This window comes from Mustela lutreola, chromosome 2 (assembly GCF_030435805.1).
Source record: "Mustela lutreola isolate mMusLut2 chromosome 2, mMusLut2.pri, whole genome shotgun sequence".
Taxonomy (NCBI): Eukaryota; Metazoa; Chordata; class Mammalia; order Carnivora; family Mustelidae; genus Mustela; species Mustela lutreola.
Window position 1 is genome coordinate 139189377 of NC_081291.1, and position 18838 is coordinate 139208214.

At 34.8% G+C, this 18838-nt stretch overlaps 1 protein-coding gene across 4 annotated transcripts in view; it reads left to right on the forward strand.

The window, feature by feature from the left end:
- The window catches only part of KPNA4 (karyopherin subunit alpha 4), a 57434-nt gene that overhangs the window by 6187 nt on the left and 32409 nt on the right, over positions 1–18838 (forward strand). For all 4 annotated transcript variants that reach the window (XM_059163625.1, XM_059163623.1, XM_059163621.1 and 1 more), the window contains 4 exons: positions 16973–17017; positions 17922–18011; positions 18123–18152; positions 18235–18287. In XM_059163625.1, coding sequence (XP_059019608.1) covers positions 16973–17017; positions 17922–18011; positions 18123–18152; positions 18235–18287 — 218 coding nt within the window. The remainder of the gene's footprint in view (positions 1–16972; positions 17018–17921; positions 18012–18122; positions 18153–18234; positions 18288–18838) is intronic.

Below are 18838 nucleotides of genomic sequence, written 5' to 3' on the forward strand. Positions count from 1 at the left end.
TTTCCTTTTTGTCCCAGAGATTTTTGGAAATTGTGTATCTTTTGTGGACTTTAAACTCTAGAGAACACATTTATAGGCTTTCCATTTAGATTTAGTAAAAGACAGGGTTAGGGGAGACTCCCTTTTTTTTTTTTTTTTTATAATTAATGTAAGAACAATCTTTATATGGCACCTACTAAATAAGAAAAATATATATTTGCTTCTAATGGCCTTAATTTGGAAGTTTTCAAAGCTTTGGGGGCTGAAGACCTGTTCATGCTTGTTAAAAATTAGGGACCCTTAAAGAGCTTTGTTTGTAGGTTTATGTCAGTATTTATCATTTCAAAAGAAAACACCATTTCAGAAATTAAAGCTAATGATTTAAGAAATATTAACTCATAAAAAAATAATGAAGCTATTTTATATATACATAAATTTGTAATGAAAAATAACCTAAAACTTTGGTGAGACCTTTTTTTTTTTTTTTTTTTTTTTCCAAAAACTTAGGTGGTGAAAAGAATGAATGTGTTTAACATTTTTTGAGGTCTCTTTTATGTTTGGCCAAGAAAAGATAGTTGGATTGTCATACCTGTTTCTGTCTTTTGTGATCATGCTGTTTTGGTTGAAATATATGAAAAATACCCAACTTTACATAGGGAGTTGGAAAGGGAGGGTATTTAGGGTTAGAGTAAATAGCCTTTTCAGATAATTATGGAAATTTTTGTTTGATACTGTATTATAACTTCACCAAATAGTAGTTTCTCAGGTTTAGTTGTAATATGGAATGTTAAGCCATATCAGTGAGCCTTTCATACTCTGTTATGTTAAAATGTATAGGTCTGTCTTATGCTTGGAATCTTTTCTCATGGCCTGATTTTGTGACATGTATTGGTCATTTGGAAAATAGTAGTTCACAGAGTTATGCAAATCTTCCAAATGCTGACACATTTTATTGTACAGTGAAAATTCACAATTATTGTCAATTAGTGTCACCAAACAGTTCATCAGAAAAATGTCAAATGTTGGAAATTGGTGAAGCTCACAGTGGTAGATACAGGTTTTCCAGAATTCTTATTTTCACTTGAAAGCTTTAATTTTATCATTAGCAATAAACACTATAAGTTTTTTTCCTTGAAGCCATAAACTCACTTTGCTCATTTTTGTGAAAACATCTGCTAGACACTGTCTGAATAGCCATAATTTGTCTGTCAGTCGTTCTTTCAAGTAAAAATGGTGTTCCATGAAAAAGTGGTAGTTCAATTTGCAACTCAGTCATAAAAAACTTTTCTTGAGACAGTCATCATACTGCAGAAGTGGGTATGCTGCAGAAGTAGTTTATATGTAATCCCCATTTTATCACAAAATTTTAGAAAAGGCAGGTTTTTAGTAAAGGTAGTTTTTTTCTGTTTCATCAAGGACATTAAGTGAACCAGCCTTTTTTTTGTTGCCTTTTTTTTTTAAACTGAAATACAGTAATTACTCATACAGCATGATGGCATTGCTTTAATTCATACTGAAGCACCAGTAGTTTTACCCACTGCATTGCATTGCTATACAGATATTAGCATTATAATAAATAGTAATAGTAACATGAAAATAGTTTTGATCTGTGGACCCTCTGAAAAGGTTTCAGCATCCCCACAGGGACCTATTGATTGCACTTTGAGAACCTCTGTCTTTGTTTATTATTGTTGCTTCTATAAGAGGTGACCTTCACTTTTAATTAATAAAAGCCCTTATAGTATCACATGTGGAAAAAAATGAACTATTGAGTCAGTTACACCTGGATTTGAGTCCTGGTTCCTCCATTTAATAGTTATGGCAGGTAATCTCACTAAACCATTTATTTTTTATTTTTATTTTTTAAATCTCCCTAAACCATTTAAATGCTTAATAATGCCTGGCATATAGTATATACAGAGTGAATGGAGGGTCTTTTTATTTCTTCCAGCTTGCTTCATCATTCATTATATCCAAATAACCCCTTGTGTTCCCTGTCAGAATAACATTTTGTTTGCAGTTCCTTTTGTACCGCCGTGTACCATAATTCAAATCACATCACACGAATTGGGGAAGGCTTCCTTTTCTGTCCATTAGCATTCAAATAAAAGCCTTTCTTGTATGTGCTTCAATCAAATTGTGGTTTGTAAGTAGGTTAGTAGATACTTTATGTAGTTTGTAACTGTTTTTCCACAAGATTGTAAATTTAACCAAAGTAGTTTTGATTCACACTGTTGAGTACCTGTGATGAAAAATGAGTTAAGATCACAGACATGCTGGCTTTACTTAAAACCCAAGGTTTTTCTATTACCGTTTGCTTACTATTAGACCAAAATTTTATTAGCTGTCACTTTTACCCTTAATTTAATTTACATTAAACCTAACATAAATTACGTTTTTAATTATGTGTTCTGAAAAACCTGGGAATTTATTACATTTTTATGAACAAAAGTCAGAATCCCAAGATAATGTGGGGTTTCATAATTTGGTGTGGTAGACATTTTTTCATATTAGAAAGCAAATCAGTTTCCTGTTCTTCTGTGGAAACTTAAGTTGCTCAGTATCTACTCTTAATATTTGTTTTAGTTTTTATAGCATGTCTTTGTATTCCTAAACATAAATTTGTTTAGTTAATGGTAGTTGTATCTTGATAGCTCTACAAGTAGTGTCTATTCGCTTATATTAAGTGACCCTGTCCTGTTTGCCACCCATCCTATCTCTTTACCCTTGTCCTCTGTGGTCACTTTCAGCTGCTTGCTCATTCAGAAAAGCAAGCAAAATATAGTCTTAATATTGTCAAATCATTGTTCCATTATTCTTGGTTCTTCGGTAACTGTGAAACCCAGTATGTTTTGGCTCTTCTGTCAGAATGTTCACATTTTTTCTGTTAATGTCTTGAATCATTTTCACCAGTTTCCTTTTCTTCTCCAGCTTCTCCTTTATCCTCAAGTGATGAAAAAGCTTAATTACGACCAATAAACAAATAAAAAATATGATCACCATTATTAGTCATTAGGGAAATGCATATCAAAACCGTAATGAGATACCACTTTAGCCTACTAAGATAGGTTCTTTAGTAAGTATGGAAACAAACATAAGTAAACAAAAAAATAGTAACAAGTGTTGGTAAGGATGTAGAGAAAGTGCAACCCTCCTACATGGCTGATGGGAATGTAAAATAGTGCATTCCACCTTGGAATGTAGTTCAGCAGTTCCTCAAAGTTAGAACACGTGACCCAGCAATTCCACCGCTAGGTATAAACCCAAGAGAATTAAAAATAACTGTTCACAAAGAAATTTATACTTGAATGTTTATAGCAGCATTAAGCATAGTAGCCAAACCAGACAACCCGTTGTCCATCAACTGATGAATGGATAAATAAAATGTGGTCTCTACATACAATGGAATGCTATTCTGCCATAAAGAGGAATGAAGTACTACTGCATGCTACAGCATGATGAACTTTGAAAATATTTTGCTGCCTGAAAGAAGCCAGTCAGAGGAGATGACATATTTTATAATTTCAGTTATGTGAAATGTCTGGGATAGGTAAATTCCTAGAGACAAAAAGTAGATTAGTAGTTGCCCAGACCTTGGGGAATGACTGCTCATGGGTATAGGCTTTTTATGGTGAAGACAATTATCTGTAATTAGATGGTGGTGATTTATGTGCAACTTTATATTAAAAACCACTGAATTGTACACTTTTAAGTGGGTGAATTGTATGGTGTGTGAATTATATCTCAATAAAGCTGTATTTTTTTTTTTTAAAGAAGCTCAATAGAAATAAAAAGGGACCGTGACAACTCTCCACTACCTAAGTCTTAGGTGACCTCTGTTAACTCTTTTTTACTGACTTCTCCATTTACCCTTCCCTATTATTGAATTCATATGTTCAGTGAATACTCAGTTTCTGTGTCTGAACTTCGGTTGTAAGCAGTGAGGATAGAACAGTGAATAACACAGACTAAATTCTCATGGAGTCTACATCTAGTAGGTCAAGATCTCTCAGATCCCTGCTCTAAACGGACCCTGTGAAGATATTCAACACTGTGAGCTAGTGTTGTAGTAGATCTTTTATCTTTCTTTCGTAAACTCAAATTTAAAATAAGTGATATACCTCAAACATGAAGGGAAAAGACATCCTAAATGTTTACTGTCCAGTAACTCTTCCCATGAGATTCGTATAAAAGCCTGATTTTTAGAGTGGGAGCTCCTAGGATTACATTTCAATAGATATATGCCATTAGGAAAGCTTAATCATTTTTTGTAACTTCAATTTCCGTAAAATTAAAATCCCACCTAATGGGTACTAGCTTTAATTAAGCTTTTAAGAGTGCAGGGAACACCTTTTATCCAGACTACGTCAAATAAGGGTGTGGGGAAAATTAAAGAACCATTCTCACATTATTCAAGATACTTGAGGTAAGAGTGTCTTGGTGGTAGGAGTTCATGGATCCTTTTTTTACTGCTCCACCAGCCACTAACCCAGTACTAGATTCCCCCCACCCCGCCGCCCTGATACTGTATTAGTCTTTATGTAATTTTGGGTTAAAGTTACTGAGAGAACCTGAGCCAATAAAGTTCTGCCCAAGGTGAAACAGATTGTTTTTTACTGCTGGTCTGCTTATGGATTGGCTTTTCCTGAGTCAGGCTTTCCCCTTCACCCCTTAGCCAGTCAGCAGTGGTGTGGAAGGGAGGATGTCACTGATAAAGAACAGCCTTTGCCTCCTTCTGCAGCAGCATCCCTGGAAAGAGAAGTTTCTTTTAGACAAGGTTGTAAGTGTGACATTATTTAGATACTGTCACTCCGTTCTTAATTTTCTGTTAACTTTCTACTCACTATTAAAATCTGAGGCACATCATTATAACCTCAGTATTAATCTCATCTCCATAGTGATTGCCTTATTTCTGCTTTTGCTCTTCTCCGGTTCATAAAACAGCTAGCATGGTTCTTTTAAAAAATGAAATCGTGCCTCTTCTCTGTTTCAGTAGGTTCCTAGCACACTTAGCTTCCGGACTCTTTACTGAGACCTTCAAGGCCTTGCCAGCTCTGGTCCCTTTTTCTCCTACCTCTGTCACTTTATTATCTCCTTTACTTATATTCTCATGTTCTTTTAATTGTTTTAACACTTCGATAGCTCTTTCCTCTTTAGGCCCATTACCCGTACTGTTCTGTCTGAATGCTTTTTCCACCCCCCCCCCTTTTTTTTAACCTTCGTCCCCTTTCCTTCACTGCTTGGTTATCTCTCATCCTTTGAGTCTTCAGTGTTATTTACTTAGAGATGCCATCCTTCCACCCCACTGCCCCTGTTGTTTTCCTTAAGAACACTGATGATGGGACGCCTGGGTGGCTCAGTTGGTTAAGCAGCTGCCTTCGGCTCAGGTCATGATCCCAGCATCCTGGGATCGAGTCCCACATCGGGCTCCTTGCTCAGCAGGGAGCCTGCTTCTCCCTCTGCCTCTGCCTGCCATTCTGTCTGCCTGTGCTCGCTCTCTCCCCCTCTCTCCCTCTGATAAATAAAATCTTTAAAAAAAAAAAAAAAAAAAAAAAAGAACACTGATGATAATTTGTTAGCATAGTCACTCAGTGTTAATTGCTCCCATCAGACTAGAAGCTCCCTGAGAGTAAGACCAGGTCTATTTTGTATACCAGTCTTTTCTTAATTTTCATTACAGAGACTGGCATATCAGTGGCAGGGAATTAAATGAAACTTTAAAAAATGTGTGTGTGCGCTCTGATTAGAATTAGTGACGAGGGGCACTTGGGTGTCTCAGTCTGTTGGGTATCTTCCTTCGGCTTAGGTCATGATCTTGGGGTCCTGGAATCAGGCCCCACATCAGGCTCTCTACTCAATGGCGAGTCTGCTTCTCCCTCTCCCTCTGTGATCTTTCTCACTTTCACTCTCTCTCAAATAAATAAATGAAACCTTAAAAAAAAATAGAAGTAGTGACTCAATCAAATTTTTTAAAACAAGGTAATTTTTTGTCTCTTGAAATGGTTGGGGAATGGTAATTGTAGAAATTTTTTAGAAAAATGGGAAAATAAAGTAGTCCTATATAATCTTACTACTGCTAAATGTTTTAGAATGTTTACTTTTTCTTGTGTACATTTTTCCAAATGTATTTGAACTTAATTTGGGTTCTTATTAGAATAACTCACAATAGAATGCAGCCAAGTTTCTCCACCTTAACACTTTTGGTACTTCGAACCAAATAATTTTTTGTTCTGGAGAACCATCCTGTGCATTGTAGAATGTTTTAGCAGCTTCCCTTGTCTCTGGCAGTAGATGCCAGTACCATACCTCGCCCCAGTTGTAAAAGCCAATTACCTCCAGATTGCCAGATGTTCTCTGAATGACAAAAGTCACCCCAGACGGAGAACCATTGGAATTTAGTTAATGTACCCATATTTTAGTGTTTCCTTGTATAAGATAAATGTTTTTTACTTGTCATGTGTTTTGTAGAAGAGTATTGCAAAAGGATATGTATTACTTATACATCAACAAATTGGATAACATAGATAAATTCCTAGAAACACAACCTACCAAGACTGGATCCTGAAGAAACAAAATCTAAACAGATCTGTAACTAGTAAAGAGGTTGAATCAGTAATCAAAAATCTCCCAACAGAGAAAAGCTCAGAACCAGATGGCTTCACTGGAGAATTCTACCAAATATTTAAAGAATTAATACCTTTTTAAAGTCCCACTTAAACACTTCCAAAAAACTGAAGACGAGGAAATATGTTTACATCTATTCTGTGAGGCCAGCATTACTCTGGTGCCAAAGCCAGAGACAGTACAAGAAAACTGCAGAACAATATCCTTGATGAATGGTGTTGCAGAAATTTTCAGAATACTAGCAGACTGAATTCAGCAGCATCTTAAAAAGATTATATACCCTGAACAAGTGGATTTAATCCTGGAATGTAAAGGATGGTTCAATATATGAAAATCAATGTACTGTACCAAATTAACAGGATGAAGGGCAAAAATACCCAAAAAAGCATTTGACAAAATTAAGTACCCTTTCATAATAAAAACACTCATATCTAAGACTAGAAGGAAACAACCTCAGTACACTAAAGACCAAATACGAAAAGCCCTAGCAAATGACACTCAATGGTGAAAGATTGAAAGCTTTCCTTGGAAGAATAAGAATAGAAGGATGTCCACTTTTACTAGTATTATTCAGCATGGTACTAAAAGTCCTAGCCAGACTGGAAAGGAGTCAGTAAAATTCTCTGTAGATAGTTTGAACTTATATGTAGAAACCCTTAATGATCCTCTTAAAAAAATGTTAGAAGTAATAAATGATTCAGCAAAGTTACAGGATTTAAAATCAGCATTTACTCATAAGGAACAATTTGAGAAGGAAATTGAGAAACATTGAGTTACAAAAGGATCAAAAGGCATGAAATACTTAGGAAAAACCTAACTAATGAGGTAAGAGACTTTCACATTGAAAACTGCAAAATGTTGCTAAAAGAAATTAAAGAGAGCAAAAATAAATGGAAAGGCATCCCATGTTCATGAGTTGGAAGACCTATTATTAAATGTTAGTATGCCTAAAGTGATCTACAGATTTAATGGAAAAGTCCATATGGAATCTCAAGGGACCCTGAATAATAGCCAGAACAATCCAGAAAAAGAAGAGAAAGTTGGAGGTCTCACACTTCCTAATTTAACTTGAAGGTTACAGTAATCAAAACAGTGTGGTATTGACATAAAGTCAAACATATTCTACAGAATAGAAGAGAGAGTCTAGAAATAAACTCTTGCATGTATATTCAAAGATTTTTGACAAGAGCACCAAGACCATTCAGTGGTAAAGAGCAGTCTTCAAAAAATGGGGCTACGGGGCGCCTGGGTGGCTCAGTGGTTTGGGCTGCTGCCTTTGGCTCGGGTCATGATCTCAGGGTCCTGGGATCGAGCCCCGCATCAGGCTCCCTGCTCCGCAGGAAGCCTTCTTCCCTCTCTCTCTCTCTCTCTCTCTGCCTGCCTCTCTGCCTACTTGTGATCTCTGTCTGTCAAATAAATAAATAAAATCTTTAAAAAAAAAAAAATGGGGTTGGGAAAATTTGATAGCTGCAAGTAAAAGAATGAAATTGAACCCTTAACACCATATACTAAAAATTAACCCAAAATGGATCAAGAACCTAAGTGTAAGACCTAAAACAAAACTCTTAGGAGAAAGAATGGGACAGAAATTTCATGACATTAGATTGGGCAGAGATTTCTTGGATATGACACTACAGAGTGTGTGGGTGTGGGTGTGTGTGTGTGTGTTGTACAAGACAGACAAAAAACTGGAAATTGAACTTCTTTCTTTTCCTACATTTATTTTTTAACTTTTCCAAAGAGGTAAATATAATTTCTGAATTTAATACATTTCTCTGTTGTTCAAATACTTAGTAGTGAAACTCTACTGTAATCCCATTCCTTGGAGTTAACAACTTTTTTTTTCCCCCTTAAGATTTTATTTATGAGAGGAAAAGAGCATGCACATGAGCAGGTGGAAGGGCAGAGGAAGAGGGAGAAGCAAATTCCCACTTAGTCCCAGAACCCTGAGATCATGACCTTAGCTAAAGGCAGACGCTTAACAGAGTGAACCACCCAGGTGCCACTGGAGTTAACAGTTAATAATTTCTCACATTTTTTTGTGATTTTTAAATTATATTTATGTACTAATTGTTTCAGTGCTTATAACTTAGATGTGGATCATTTTAAAGTATTATTATTTCTGGTAGAATTACTTTAAATTGTTCAGTAACTTGCCAAGGTTAAATCTGGCCGCCTGTTTAATTTACTTTCAAACTTCTCTATTACTCAATCTTGAGTAAGCTTTTTACTTGTTAGAGGTAGAAATTTGATTGACTTATGAAGACTTGCCCATCACTAGTAATGCATATAGCTACTACTATTAATAAATACTATCTTGAGAAATCACAGTTTGAGTAAGCATTTAACATTAAGCATTCAAAATTTCACTTTTTTTTATTGTCATAAATGGGAAATGTCATAAATAAAGTTGGAATTTATCTGCTAATCACAAGCAGTTTTGCCAGCATACGTGATACTTGGCAAACGCATGAATAAGCACCTTGATGGCTGCTGCTGGAGGGATTAGCAAATGGAAATGAAAGGAGGGAAAAGTAGGAAAGGAATGGGAAAATGAGCTTTTTTTTTTTTTTTTTTTAAAGATTTATTTGAGAGAGAGAATGAGCAAACGTGCAAGTAGGAGGGAGGAACAAAGAAAGAGGGAGAGAGAGAATCTCAAGCAGACTCCCCACGGGCAAGATTATGCTTACATTCATTTTTACTTACTGCAGACTTTCTACTGTCAAGATCAGTATATGCATGTTATAACACATTACATTTATTAGATGAGTAAAATCAAGTAATGTGTTATAAATGGTGTTTGGCACCAAATGTTTACTAAATGTTAGGCTTTATTATTAACTTATTATATTTCTCTGTCATAAATACTACCTCCTTAAAGCCAAGGATTTCCTGTGTCTGGCCCATCTTTGTATTTCTGGTGTTTAACAAATAGGTGATTAATAAATATTTGATTGAGTAAATGCTTCCCAGCAGGCTCTAAATAATAATACATAGGTAATCCATGTTGTGGGGAGGGGAAGGTTATGTATGTTTGTGTGTGTATATATAATGTTTTAAAAATTGCTTTATAGAGATAAAATTTATCTTACGTAAAACCCATTTAAAGTGTACAATTCAGTGATTTTTTTAGTAAATTTTCAGAGTTATGCAACCATTGCTACAATCCAATTTTAGAATATATTCCATCACCCCACAAAATATCTCGTGCCTGATAGTCTTTTACATTTTTATCTTCTTTTGTTTTTTTTGTGCTGTTACCTAAATATTAACATTCCTAAGGGATGGAGATGGGCTGGATGAAGTAAAATCAAAGTATTACATTCCTTATCTTTTGTATGACTAACTTCTAAAATTTTCTCTAGTGAGATTAAGTCAGCTAAACTCTCATATTTTACTCAAAAAATAAAAAAATATTCAGGTTTCATACAGTATGTTATTACATCATCATAACTTAAACTAGTATTTTGTAGAGGTTTGTTTTTAAGATTTTTATTTATTGGACAGAGAGAAACACAGCGAGAGAGGGAACACAACCAAGGGGAGTGGGGGAGGGAGAAGCAGGCTTCCCGCCGAGCAGGGAGCCCAATGTGGGGCTCGATCCCAGGACCCTGGGATCATGACCTGAGCTGAAGGCAGATGCTTAACACCTGAGCCACCCAGGCACCCCTAGTTTTTAGAGCTTTAAAGAAAAACTATACATGGGTAAAAAGTGACTTAGAAATTAAGTAGCCACTAGTTAGAAAATAGCCATAAATTGGAAGAGGAAGGACTAAACCCTATCCTCAGTGGACGAAAGTGTTTAATCCCTAGGATTTAGGATAGTGATAGACACAGTAATCATTTGTTAAATTAAAAAACTATATTCTGGGGGTGCCTGGGTGGCTCAGTGGGTTAAAGCCTCTACCTTCGGCTCAGGTCATGATGCCCCGCATTGGGCTCCCTGCTCAGCAGGGAGCCTGCTTCCACCTTTCTATTTGCCTGACTCTCTGCCTACTTGTGATCTCTGCCTGTCAAATAAATAAATAAAATCTTAAAAAAAAAAAAAACAAAACAAAAACTATATTCTGTAACATTCACTTGTTTGAATTTTTTGACAATTTCTTGTCCCCCTTTGCCTGAATTTAGGATTTTGTATCTGTATTTATTACAAGCAAAGAAGTACAAAAATACTGGATGATCTGCCTAAACTCCACCCCTTACTCAGTCTCTTTCTTTGCCTTTCCCCCATCCCCCCATTTACAGCCTTTGTCCTTTAGATAGCTCTTTGGCCTATAAATAAGTCTGGCCAGTTTGGCAGCCTTTTGGAATTCTAATTGACAGCTCACTGCATCAGTGTAAGTCATGTGAATTCACAACTATTACATTTGTATATAGTATATAAAACCTCTGCTTTTTGAGTTAAGACTTAGAAAAAATAAGCCTTATATACCCCTTTCATGGGACCCCAGAGAGATAGTCCTTTATTTGAGTTGGACTTGTGATTTGGTAAATGTCTAAAAATCTAATACCACTTTAAAGACTTGGCAAATAAATGCTGCCAGGCTGCTGCTTAGGGTGTCTTTCTGCTAGTTAATTCAGTCTTCTCTTTACCTTGAAGGTAATAGCCTTTTCTCAAAAGAAGAAAATTCTTTTCTTGCTTTCTTGCTCTGTAATAAAGAGATTGTCAAATCTCTTACTTTGCAAGTAAATTTCTGTGGGTAGGAATAGCCCGAGGCATATGTCACTACTACCATGTGAAATTGGTTTGATAAATCCTTTATTAATAGTTCCAAATTATCAGAAACTCCAGATTTAATAAGTAAGATATACTGTATTGGTAAAAAATTCTTTGGGTGTAAATAAGATATTTATATAAATGTGATATTTATTTATTTAATATCTTATTAATTAAAGATTTTATTTGATAGCACAAGAAAGGGGGAGCAGCAGGTAGAGAGAGAAGCAGGCTCCAATGAAGGGCATGATCCCAGACCCTGAGATCATGACCTGAGCCGAAGGCCGACAGCCACCCAACGCCCAGGCGCCCCAATATTTTATTAATTTATGTAACATTTTACTTCATTGAAAAGAAGTTAAAGCCCACTATGACTTCACTCTGCTTCTTTAGGTTGAAGATTTACTCATAGAACTTTTTTTTGACTTCAGCTATCTATTCCTCAAAAGTCTACCTTTTATTGAACAATTTTACAAGTTTTATTTTCTGTGTGTGAGATATAGGGCCTAATTTTTTGTTGTTGTTTACTGAAATTCAGTGTTTTTGTACTATGTTACAGTACAAAGCCCATTGTCTTGATAATATCTTTTTCTTTACTATGAACCATAAGCTCCAAGATTGGCTTAAACTTTAAGACTTGGGGGAGAGGGCGTGGCTTACTGGTTAATTGGCTTTGTAGGAGACCATCTGAATTCTGATCCTAGCTATCCCACTTCTAGCTGTGTGATCTTAGCCAGGTAATTTAACTTGTCTACACCTTAGTTTTCTTATTTATTAAAAAACAAAACAAAACAAAAATTTTTTAACGTTTTAAGGCTGTAATAGTTAAAGGATAGTGAATGTTGAAATTTTTATTGTAGTACTTGGGTAAGTTTTTTTTATTCATTTTGCAACCTGTCTTGTTGGTTGTTTATTTATTTATTTTTTTTGTATATGTGTTGCCGAAGCGAGCACTTGTTGGTATTTTTTTATTGAGGTTTTTTTTTTTTTTTTTAAGGGCAAAGGATTCCAAAAGACTTTATGAAAGAAAATGTAAGATAGAAAATAAATACAAGAGGGGCACCTTGGTGGCTCAGTAGATTGAGTGTCCAACTCTTGATCTTGGCTCAGGTTTTGATCTCAGGGTTGTGGGTTCCAGCCTTGCGTTGGCATGGAGCCTACTTTAAATAAACAATGGAAAGAAAAAACACGTGAAAAGTTGCTCAGTATCATTAATCATAAGGGAAATGAAGACCACCACATATCTGTTAAAATTGACTACTTGAAAAAGATTGACCATTTCAAATTTTGATAAGAATGTGAAGGCTAGAACTCTCAGGTACTGTTGTTGGGATGGACAGTTATATAACCAATTTGGAAAACAGTTTCCAGGGGTTTTGAGTTTTGTTTATATATTTTTTACTCAAATATAATCAACAGACAATGTTATATTAGCTTCAGGTGTACAATATAATGATTGAACTATTCTCTGCTCATCATGGTATGTATACTCTTAATCCCCTTCACCTGTTTCACCCATCTCTCACCTAACTCCCTCTGGCCGCCAGCAGTTTATTTTCTGTTTTGTTGTTGTTGTTGTTGTTGTTGTTATTCATTGTTCATTTGGTTTGCTTATTAAATTCTGCGTATGAGTGAAATAATGTATTTGTCTCTCTGACTGACTTCGCTTAGCATTATACTCTCTAGCTTCATCCATGTCATTGCAAATAGCAAAATTTCATTCTTTTTTATGGCCAAATAACATTGTGTGTGTGTGTGTGTGTGTGTGTGTGTGTGTATGTGTGTGTGTGTGTGTGTGTATCTCATATCTTCTTTATCTGTTCATTGATTGATGGGCACTTGGGTTGTTTTCATAATTTAGCTTTTGGAAAGTAATGCTCCAGTAAACATAGGGGTGTCTGGAGTTTTGTGTTTTGAGGGGTAAATATCCAGTAATCCACTATTGGATTGTAGGATACTGCCTGGATTGTATGATACTGTAGGATACTCTTGGGTTGTAAGATACTGCCATTTTCAGGTTTTGAGGAACCTACATACTGTTTTCTACAGTAGCTGTACCAGTTTGCATTCCCACCAACTGTACTCGTGGGTCCCCTTTTTCCAGTATCCTCACCAACACTTTGTTATTTCTTGTGGTTTCAATTTTAGCCATTCTGACAGGTGTAAAGTGATATCTCATTGTGGTTTTAATTTTCATTTCCCTGATGATTAGTGATGTTGAGCATCTTCTCATGTGTCTCCTGGCCATCTGGATGTTTTGGGGAAAATGTTCATTCAGTTCCCCTGCCCATTTTTTAATTGGATTATTTGTTCTTTTTTGGTGTTGAGTTGTAGATTATTTTTTTAATGTATTTTGGATATTAACACCTTATTGGATATATCATTTTATCTTCTCTTGTTTAGTAGGTTGCCTTTTTGTTTTGTTGATGATTTCCTTTGCTGTGCAAAACTTTTTTATTTTGGTGTAGGTCCCAGTAGTTTAATTTTGCTTTTGCTTCCCATGCCAGAGGGGACCCATCTAGTGAAATGTTTCTATGGCTGATGTCAAAGAAATTACTGCCTATGTTTTCTTTCTAGAGTTTTATGGTTTCAGATCTCACATTTAGGTCTTTAACCCAATTTGAATTTATTTTTGTGTATGGTGTAAGAAAGTGGTCCGGTTTCATTCTTTGGGTATTTTTTAAATACATATCTGTACCAAAACTGAAATGATCATCAGAAGTTCACTTAAACAGAAATTGAATAAATTGGTTTGGTCAAAAATTGAAGTAAAGATTTCTGGACATAAAAGATTACCCAGTACATTTTAAGAAGGAATAATATTTATTCCTTGTGTTGTTCCTTATATAGTGAACTTAAGTTCTAGTTGGGAGAGGATAACAAAGTTTTATATAGCATATTGGCATGTGATAAGTAGTATGGAGAAAAATAGAAGAGGAATAGAGAGTACCCAGCAGGAGAATTGCTGGTTGGGTAGGAAGGGAAAGACCTTACCATGGAGGTGACATTTGAAAGATGAGAGTGAGCACTGCAGATAGTGAGGGAAGAGCATTACAGCCTGAGGAGTTAGCAGTAGTAATAATAATGATAGCTAACACATACACTGTTATCTGCTAGGAGCTATTTAACTCCTTTACATATATTAACTTACTTAATCTTTATAGTATCCTGTGAAATAGATATTTTTACTATCCTCATTTTATAGATAACAAAAGGCATTGAGAGAGCTGGTAAGTAATATGGCTGAAAATTGAACCCAAGCTGTTTGGCTCTGGAGCTCATCCTTGGGAGTTGCTGCATAGTGTGTTAGTGAAGCAATAAGAGAGAGAGAATTGAAGAGGAGAATTTCCAGAATGTTAGAGGAATAGCAAAGTTAGTGTAGATACTGCAGAGTGAATCAGGAGAATGATAGGGGCTGAGGTCTGAAAGGTGGTTATTGGAGAAGGAATAATAACATAGGAAGATTTGAGTGGACTTAAAGCATTTTTATGACTGGGCTTTTACTCCAAAGTGGAGCACCATTGATGGTTTTGAACAGGCAGGTGATACGATCTGACTGACTTAAAAAGTGGTTCTTTACTAAGTCCTTCCTCAGAGGCTATGGGTAGAATTCAGGAGGACCTGGAGACTTAGAAAAAATTACTTCTTTATTTTCACTAACTTTTAACAGTTCTTCTAACTTTCCTTCATTTAATAATATAGCCAGTAAATAGTAGTTATTAAAGTGACCTGTGACTTTTGTCACCACCAGTAGAACATTATTGTTGCAGGATCTCTTAAATCATTTAAATCATCAACATTACTTTGAAATTATAGTACTTACTAGACTCACTGTTAGATCCCACTTAATGTGATAATGAATTACATATATTATAGTTTGTCTTTTCATATTTATATATTTTTCACAATTATATATCAATATAATTGTTTTTCTTTGTAATCTTTATCTATTTCTTATCTCTATTTAGAAAGTATTTGGGGGCACCTGGATGGGTCAGTTGGTTTAAGCTACTGACTCTTGATTTTCAGATATGTTGTGGGATCAAGCCCCGTGTTGGGCCTTGCACTCAGCATGGAATCCACTGGAGATTCTTCTCTCCCTCTGCCCCTTCCTCTGTTTGTGCTCTCTCAATTAATAAATCTTTTAAAAAATAAATAATAACTAACACTATATGGAAGGTGTTCATTGATTTCACCAGATTGTCAAAGGAGACTATGGGACTCAGAAATTAAGATTACCTGTGAGGATTGCTTTGGTTATTGTGATAACAACGAATACGGAGGAGGGCAAGAACAGGAAGAGGGGTACAAGTTCAGAGACTTTTGCAATTATCTAGGTGAGCGTTAATGGTGAGTTGGACCAGAGTAGTGGCAGAGAAGGTATATGTAATTGGATTTCAAATAAGGTTTGAAGGTTGAACCAGTGGGAGGATTTGGTATAATCGAATGTGTGACATGGGAGAAAAAGAATCAAGGATGGCTATAAAGTTTTTGGTCTGTGCATCTTGAAGGATAGAGCTGCCATTTGCTTAAAAATCCCTTTGAAATTATTAATAGATTTATAATGCTGAATATGTCTTAAAATTTTTTTAAAGATTTATTTAAGAGAGCCCATGAGTGACGGGAGAGGAAGAGAATCTCAAGCAGACTCCCCACTGAGTACAAAGCCTGTCACAAGGGCTTGATTTCATGACCCTGAGATCAAGAGTTGGACACTTAACTGACAGCCAACCAAGTGCCCCGGCATAAATTTTTTAAACAGTAACATAAGCCTTATAAAAATAAAGATACAGAGGATAAAAGAACTCTCAGTCTCTCCTCCCATATGAATCATGTGAGATGAGATAGAGTTATGTATGTTTGTTAAAAATTAAAAGTTCGGTTTTGGATAGAAGTTTGAAGTCTTTAATCAGATATATGAGTATTACTTTGTTACTTGCTGTTTCTACTTAATATGCCCTGGCATATGCAGTCACTAGAAAGAATGAGGAGAACTTATACTTAGAGCTTAAACTTGTATTGTTTCTGAAAGTTTGAATGTTTTACAGTAAGCATGAATCTGTGTACTAGGGAGGTTTAAAATGAGCAAAACGCATGTTAAGAAGTAAGAGAATGGTTACAGTATGTGGTAGAAAAATTTTGTGGTCATTAGAAATAATGAAAAAGATTTACTGTATTATACCACCATGGAAGGGCTCTAAAATCTATAAATTAAGTAAACAAAAGTAAGGTAAAAACAGAATAAGTAGATAAGTGTGTCAGAATCACAGTAAATCTCACAGTCTTTCCCTTTAGAGAAAGAGACTGGATGGATAGGAAGACACCTTCCCTCCTTTTAAGCTGCTGAATTTACTAGCCTTGTATATGTATTACTTCTTTAAGTGCCATGATTCATATGTGAGGTGAGCTTATGGGTTGGTTCTTTCATTCTTTGTATCTTTGTATTCTCATACATTATAGTTTTAAAATTTTATATCTAACATAGAAAGTCATGTCTATAATATGATCCTTATTTTGAGTAAAATATGACTTTATTTACATATGACTAGAAGAAAAGATTATGGGATATACATTGAAATGTTAATAGTGGTTTTCCTGGGTGATGGAAATTGAGATCGTTTCTTAAAAATATTTTTCTTTAATTTCTTGTAGACTATGAGAAGACAACGAAATGAAGTTGTAGTTGAATTAAGGAAGGTGAGTCTGACTAATATTGAGTACTTCCAAGCATAATTCTAACATTATTACAGCATATGTAGAAGATACTAAATGTATATTAATCGCAAGTGTTTGCTATTTCTTTTTCTTTTGAAAACTGAAGGATTTTAACTAAACTTAACCAAGCTATTGAAGTTGGCAAAATACAACTTGGCCACTCTCCCAAGAATAGAGATAAATGAGTTATATGGTGTTTTTCTTCTGTAATCTTTAATAATTTATAGAAAGTGAAAGTCTTATCTATACAGTTATACTAAATATTTCAGCTGCTTGCAGGTGTAGTTATACACAAGTTCTGAAAAGAACTTACTCCATTTACAAATTTCATCAACTTTTCAAGTATTAAAATAGGTTATATTTCATGTGTGTAAAAAAAAGAAGGTTATAGTTGGGAGTATATCTTTAAATTTGTCCCGCACATTTTTTAGTGAAATTTGAGTGGGCCTTGATTTTTGTAAGGCATTGTTGATTTTAGTCTGATTTTGAACTGCCCAACTTTTGCTTTGACTTTGTTTTTAGGTGATAAAGAGAAGCTCCCAGATGATGTATAAAATGGTTTAGTACTTTTAAATAAATACATATATGTTTGGTTCTGGCTTAAACTACACACTGTCTTTTTTAATCAATTTTTTGCTTTTTAATTTCTTTTTACATAGTTCACGGTTCATTAAAAATGTAATATTTGGGGCTTGGGACTCAAATTTTGTGTTGCTTAAATATTTGAATCACAGTTTGGTTTAATTTTCTGCATTTGCATTTTACTTTTAAAAGGCACTTCCCATTTTAGTTTGTAGGCACAGGATTGCCTAAGCTTTTTGTATGAAAGTATTTAGCTTTTTTAACTAAAGTTCTTTTTTTGATACATATCTTTTTTTTTTTAAAGAATAAAAGAGATGAGCATCTCTTAAAGAGAAGAAATGTACCACATGAAGATATCTGTGAAGATTCTGATATAGATGGCGATTATAGAGTGGTAAGTTATTGTTATTCTAGTAACTTAAAAACTGCCAGTGAAAAATTTTACATAAATATAGAATTTTAAGGTGACTTTTTAACTTAGTTTTTTCTTTAATTTTTTTCACAGCAAAATACCTCTCTAGAAGCTATTGTTCAAGTAAGTTGAGTTTTTCCCCCGTCTTCATTTGTATTTCTAATTATTATGTATCTATATCAAAAATTGTTTTAATTTTTTATAGAATGCTTCAAGTGATAACCAAGGAATTCAATTAAGTGCAGTTCAAGCTGCTAGGTAAGTTAAGTTTTGGGGACATATTTTAAATTTATAACTTACCCAGGAGTTCTGTTTGAGTTTTCAGTGTACAGTAGTACTGTCACTCATATTTAACTTTGATGACAAGCTGTAAAGAATAGTCCATAGACCAACTACATTTACTTCAAAAATTTTTTCTGTGATCTAGAGTATTAAAATTGGTAGCAGTTTTCTAAACTCACAAATAAATAAACTTAAGTTTCAGCTTGCATAGTACATACAGATGCTAGGGAAGAGTTGTGTTGACAGGTTATTGCTGTCAACTAATAGAAAAACATTATTTATAAAACTTTACTTTTTATTAACAGGTTTAATTTTATAAAAAGATGTTTCATCTCCTTCCCAGGTAGCTAATTCTTTTCACAATCCCTATTTTAATCAAATAATAAATTGAGTTACAAGCTTACTGTAGCAGTGTACAGGCAAGTAGACATTAAGATTTAGGGCTTTAAAGTTGGCCAGTGTACTTCCAGGTAGGAATATTAACTTATGTTGCATATTTCTGCTGTGAAATCTATATTCTAGAGGTA